Here is a 5,909-nt window from a genome sequence, read left to right as displayed (position 1 = left end):
TTCAAATCCAGCTCTGACTTTTAATTGTCGTTTTTTATGTTATTTATTACACCTGATTAAAGCTGAAGGTTAGCGCCACAGTTCGCAGTGCGGAACAGGAAGACCACCTGGACCTTAGTGATGCGCATTGTGCGTCAATTGGCAGCGAAATTCAAGATCAATGTTGAGTCTATTCAGAATAGAGGAACACAGCAACGGCGGCCGCCCCCTGCTGCATGAATCACAAATGAATACAAAAGGCAGGCGTCGTGTGATACGTGCGCCAGTCAACCAGTTCACAACAAAAGCAGCAACAAAAACAAATTAACAACAAGAGTAGCAAGCACAACGTAGCGACAAATCCATCGAGCAAATCGGAGCAGAATGAGAATGAATATAAAACACGACACATGAGGCATCATAAACAGCCCAAAACACGGGCCAAAAAAATAAAATAAAACCGCAAAAAGTTGCGTGTGTGGGCGTTTCATTCGATGAGGGGGAGTGGTAAACGAGCTGCGTAAAATGTGGAGCATTCCATAACTTTCTAAAGCTGCGTTATCAAATTGTGATATCGCATTAGCATAATCGTGACCATGGCGAATAAAATTAAATTCAGAAATCGAGAATAAATATATGTATATGACGTTGACGGTCCAAGACATCATCGGCAATTAGCCAGAAATTAAAAAAGTGAAGCTGAACGAGAGTGAATGCGTCTCGACGCGTTTTTGACGCCCTTTTTCCAGTTGAGTTAATTATCATTTAGTTAATGATTGTTAAACGGCAATACATGTATATATACAGAGTGCATATGTAGAGGTACTAGAGATAATACAGATACATGTCAAAAACCTGAAACAACATTAAACCTGATTGGCTTATCGACTTAGTGTTGTTTTTGTCCGCTGCTGCTGCTCTTTCTGCTGATGCGCATATAAACAACTCAAACTGTGAGTGAACTTCAAGCAGTTACTAGATCGACAAAAAACCCAACCATCGCGTTGTCGTCGAATTAATTGTGGGGGAATCAAGTGAGTCGCTGGCTTTAGTAGACATCATCTGCTCGCAGAGTGAAGTTCAATTTAAACTAGCAATAAATAAATAAAAAAGAACGCTTAACTCACCATGGCTGCCTCGTGCACCGGAATAATTGTAAGTTTTTTCTTTGGCTGCTCAGTTGATAACATTTCTTTGTAACTTTGTCTGCTTTTTTCCTCTCGAACAGTTGACGCTCCTCGTCGTGATAAGTCTGCAAGAGTTGCTGTCACTTGCAGCACCAGCCATCGAGAATGCGTTAGTATCTAAAGTGTATCTATAGCTGCGGAAATCCATTGAATGCTTTTGTGCTTGCAGCGCGTACACTAGCGTGGATTTATTCGCTGATGAATCAGCGCCAGCACAAGTGGCTGTGTTAGCTCCATTCGTCAAACGCCATCGTCGTCACGATGACGATGACTGGGATGAGGAACCCCATTGCAATCACAGACACAGAGGACACAGGAGACATGGTCATTGGCATGGACATGGACCTGGGCGAGGAGATGGTCCTGGGTTCGGTCATGGACCAGGACCTGGTTTTGGCCCACCACCGGGACCTGGCTTTGGACCACCACATGGACTGGGCTTTGGTCCAGGACCTGGTCGTGGATTTGGCCCAGGATATGGTCATGGTCCAGGACACGGACATGGACCTGTCCACGGACCAGGCCATTGGCATGGTGAAGGTCAGCACAACTTTGGTTATCCACCCCCACCACCAGACCTATTCTTTCCGGATCGCCCGTTCCCGGATGATCAACCTTTCTTTCAACCCTATCCTAATGACCTTACTAATGGTAGTGGAGGGTTTAGAAATGTAAGATGCTAAGAAGCCATCAATAAATTTGTCTGTTTATTTCCAGATGGTAGCCAAAGCTCTGAGGAAATACTAAATGTCAGCAGTCCAGCTCCGCCCGAAGAAGCAACCACACAGCCAACACCATCAACATCAAGCAGCATCCCCATTGTGACTACAACAGAGGATGCCACGCTTGGCATTGATTTACGTATTGGCAGTGATTAGTTCTAAGTTCCAAACTCATGTTCATAAAGTGCATTAAAAGCGTTACATTAAGTCCAACTCGAAGTTATCTTTCCATTAAGCGAGGCCAACGAACCCTTTTCTGCCCATGCGATGGGATGTCTTACGCACTTTCATGCCAGGATGAGCAACGGAAGTGTAACTCTAAACGGGTTATGCACGATGGTTATTCTAGTACATAAACAACATCGTCTTTTTTTGTAAGCTGTTGAGCAAAAGCGGCGCATGCAAAACAAAACATAACAAAGCCAAATAAAGAGAATCAGATACAGATACGGGAAAGGTAAAAAAAAAGTAACGAAAGAAAGTCGAGAGATCTGGAATTGAGAACAGCAGCAGCAGCCGCAGCAACGACAAATATCAAAACAAAAACCAAAAACAAAATAAAGTAAAAATTCTTTTTTTTGCAAACGCCAGCGCTTCGCTTCACTTCGCTTGTCTCGTCTCGTCTCTCACGCACTTTGGACAGGAACAAAGGCGCGCTCCAAGAACCGGACTCCCACAAAGCCATCAAGCTGCCTCCCACTATAAAAGCAACGCTAGCCGAGACTTTGGCTGTCATTTGACGCTAAACGAGCGTCGGGTAACATTGTCAACGTATCGTATCGTCTTCTATCCAGCTCCAGCTCCAGTAAAAAGCATTCTGAAATGGGTAAGCCTGGCCGTGCATATTAATTGAGACACTCTCTCGATCTAAGCGAGAAAAACGGTGAATGAACTCGAAGACAATTCGAATCGCGTTGTGTTGTGTGGCAGCATTATGGACACATAACCTTAGCACACCCAAAATCAAACTACCGACAACAACGGACAAGTGCATTCAAAGGTTTCGTCATGTACGCATTTTATAGTAGTACGATATGCGAATACACTTACGTATGCGAGTCGCGTGAATCTTGACAAACAAGTCGTAACAACAACAACAACGACAGACAACAACGTAGTAACCTTCCAGAGACAATCTGATCGCATTTTATTATCAACTGTCAATGCTTTGTTCTCTTCTCTGTTCTGTTCTGTTCCTAGTGCATCATCACATGCTGCTCCTTCTTCTGGGCGTGTCTTGTCTTGGGCCTAGCCTCATCCTCGCCAGTGATCAACCTGCACGAATTGTTTGTTATTTTAGTAATTGGGCAGTCTATCGTCCTGGCATCGGACGTTATGGTCTCGAGGATGTGCCTGCGGATATGTGCACACATTTGGTTTACTCCTTCATCGGTGTGGATGACAAGAACTGGGATGTCCTCGTCATAGATCCCGAGCTCGATGTGGATCAGGATGGTTTCCGCAAATTTACGCAACTGCGTCAAACACATCCCAATCTAAAGTTGCAGATTGCTGTTGGTGGCTGGGCGGAAGGCGGTTCCAAGTATTCCAAAATGTCTGCGGTTCGTGAGCGTCGACAAAGTTTCATACGCAGCGTGGTCGACTTCATGAAGAAATACGACTTCGATGGCTTCGATCTCGATTGGGAATATCCAGGTGCCACGGATCGCGGCGGCAGCTACGGTGATAAGGATAAGTTCTTGTATTTCGTGCAGGAATTGAGACGCGCTTTCGATCGCGAGGGTCGCGGCTGGGAGATCACGATGGCGGTGCCTGTGGCCAAGTTCCGATTACAAGAGGGCTACCATGTGCCCGAGTTGTGCGAGTAAGTCAAATGTAAATTTTCATTTAATGTATTTATTTAAACAATTTATTTGTAGACTGCTAGATGCCATTCATGCCATGACCTATGATCTGAGAGGCAACTGGGCAGGATTTGCGGATGTGCATAGTCCTCTTTATAAGCGCAAGCACGATCAATATGCCTACGAGCGACTCAACGTGGTAAGTAAAGCCAAAAGAAAAGATTTTTTTATATTAAAAGATAATTGAAGAAGATAGTTTCTAAAATCTGAACTAGAGTAATTCTAGATTAACAGCTTTAAAAGAGAAAGATTAACAATCACCACAAGATGAATTTCTAAACACTAGAATTTTATAGATTGGCCATTCTTAAATTGAGATTGATTTTAGTATAAGAACCACTCTTAATTCTATACCATATTATTCATTTTAGACAACGAAAATATGTAAATTGAAAAAATACCAAGTCAAGATAAAATATTCTTAAGTTAAGAATGCTTACAACAAATTTAATTTGGGATTGAGAGTTAAGACTTTTCCACTCTTGATTTAATAGTACATACTACATAAATGACGAATCTTATTTTATTAGTTGCGTTTACATATTAATATTTTTAAATTTGTTAATCTTAAAACTAAATATTTATCTAAATATTTCCTAAGTAAAAGATTTTTAAGATCGGAAAGCTGTTTATAGTTTAGAATATCATGAATATATTAGCAGTTTCAACCTTACTCATTCCGCCTTATTTCTTTTACAGAACGATGGCCTGGCGCTGTGGGAGGAGATGGGCTGTCCAGCCAACAAGCTTGTGGTTGGCATTCCCTTCTATGGACGCACTTATACGTTGAGCAACTCGAACAAGAACTACAACATGGGCACCTACATCAACAAAGAGGCGGGCGGAGGTGCTCCAGGACCTTATACGAATGCCAGTGGCTTCCTGGCCTACTATGAGATATGCACAGAGGTTATGGACAAATCGAAAGGTTGGACCGTCGAATGGGATGAGTCTGGTATGGTGCCCTACACCTACAAGGATACACAGTGGGTGGGCTACGAGAACGAGGCATCGGTGCAGATCAAAATGGACTTCATCAAGAAAAAGGGCTACGCGGGCGCCATGACGTGGGCGATTGATATGGATGATTTTCATGGTTTGTGCGGACCAAAGAACGGGCTAATGCAAATACTCTACAACACTATGAGAGACTACGAGGTGCCGGAGCCAACGCGTGAAACAACGCCGCGGGTAAGTGGGCAAGTTGCCAAGTGAGCTGCTCGAAATGCTATTGAGCAATTTGCTTTTTGCGTTTACAGCCCGACTGGGCAAAGCCGCCCGCCACGCCTCCGAATCCCGATGAGGGCGAAGTCGTGTTGCAGACGACGACGACACGCAAACCGAAACCAAAGCCAAAACCAACGTCAACGCCAACATCAGCGCCTTTGCCAGCTGTAAGCAGCACGACCAAGAAATCCCCAACAAAGGTGAGTCCATAAATAAAGCTGACAATTCACAAAATATTTTGCTAACAATTCCCCCACAACATTCACAGAAACCCAAGAAGCCGAAGAAGACCTCTACCACAACAACGACAACTACAGTGGCACCCAAGGTCACCGAGGAGCCCGAGGAAGTCCTGGATCCCGAGCAACCAGTTACACCTGGAGATGGCGATGGCTTTGATATCAACGAAATAGATTGCACAAATCGTGACTATGTGCCGCATCCTAATTGTCGCAAGGTAATCAAAATCCATCAACCAACACTTTTTTGCTTAATTACACGTCATTTCTGCCCATAGTACATCCGCTGCGTGCATGACAAACCCGTTGAATTCGAGTGCAAAGAGGGCACAGCCTTCCACACAGTGCTGAATGTTTGTGACTGGATCGAGAATAGTGATCGATACTATTGCACTCGTATGAAGAACAAAGAGCGTGGCAACGAGGCCCATTAGAAAACGGGAAATAAGAGCAATAAGAAAACAAACATATTGAATCGAAATGATTTCCAAATATTTAAAAACTAATTTAATACACACGTCTTAAGTTAAGGCATCTATTTTTAGGTATCAGCGTGAGTAATAGCTTAGTCTTAGCTTTTCCCAAGTACATAATTTAATTTATCAACACGAAAGTATCATAAAGAAAATGATATTAGTTTGCCAGACGAAAGCAATAAAAACAAACTACATAAACTGAAATAACATAAAA

At 43.2% G+C, this 5,909-nt stretch overlaps 2 protein-coding genes across 3 annotated transcripts; both read left to right on the top strand.

Annotated features, from left to right (window-relative positions):
* The first annotated feature begins 958 nt into the window (after positions 1-958).
* LOC132787129 (RNA-binding protein 27) lies at positions 959-2,101 on the top strand. 2 transcript variants are annotated; one of them, XM_060794030.1, is made up of 4 exons: positions 959-1,134; positions 1,208-1,275; positions 1,336-1,817; positions 1,884-2,101. In XM_060794030.1, the coding sequence occupies exons 1-4, from the start codon at positions 1,108-1,110 to the stop codon at positions 2,042-2,044; spliced, it is 738 nt and encodes a 245-aa protein (XP_060650013.1). In that variant the 5' UTR covers positions 959-1,107; the 3' UTR covers positions 2,045-2,101. The 2 variants fall into 2 exon arrangements, with proteins under 2 accessions (XP_060650013.1, XP_060650014.1); XM_060794031.1 differs by having other exon boundaries at positions 968-1,134; positions 1,336-1,706.
* Positions 2,102-2,608: 507 nt separating this feature from the next.
* Positions 2,609-5,909, top strand: LOC132787128 (endochitinase). The gene is made up of 7 exons (XM_060794029.1): positions 2,609-2,714; positions 3,089-3,713; positions 3,769-3,892; positions 4,453-4,944; positions 5,013-5,180; positions 5,249-5,437; positions 5,498-5,909. The coding sequence occupies exons 1-7, from the start codon at positions 2,711-2,713 to the stop codon at positions 5,651-5,653; spliced, it is 1,758 nt and encodes a 585-aa protein (XP_060650012.1). The 5' UTR covers positions 2,609-2,710; the 3' UTR covers positions 5,654-5,909.

This window comes from Drosophila nasuta, chromosome 2R, assembly GCF_023558535.2.
Source record: "Drosophila nasuta strain 15112-1781.00 chromosome 2R, ASM2355853v1, whole genome shotgun sequence".
NCBI lineage: Eukaryota > Metazoa > Arthropoda > Insecta > Diptera > Drosophilidae > Drosophila > Drosophila nasuta.
This window is presented reverse-complemented; position numbering and strand designations above follow the sequence as displayed.

What these genes read in the sequence shown, in the direction of transcription:
- LOC132787129 (XM_060794030.1), top strand. Translation starts at nt 1,108, where the DNA reads ATGGCTGCCTCGTGCACCGGAATAATT. An exon ending in GCACCAGCCATCGAGAATGC is followed by an intron (nt 1,276 to 1,335) that starts GTTAGTATCTAA and finishes TTGTGCTTGCAG; the next exon opens with CGCGTACACTAGCGTGGATT. An exon ending in TCCTAATGACCTTACTAATG is followed by an intron (nt 1,818 to 1,883) that starts GTAGTGGAGGGT and finishes GTTTATTTCCAG; the next exon opens with ATGGTAGCCAAAGCTCTGAG.
- LOC132787128 (XM_060794029.1), top strand. An exon ending in CCTACGAGCGACTCAACGTG is followed by an intron (nt 3,893 to 4,452) that starts GTAAGTAAAGCC and finishes TTTCTTTTACAG; the next exon opens with AACGATGGCCTGGCGCTGTG. An exon ending in CGCATCCTAATTGTCGCAAG is followed by an intron (nt 5,438 to 5,497) that starts GTAATCAAAATC and finishes TTCTGCCCATAG; the next exon opens with TACATCCGCTGCGTGCATGA.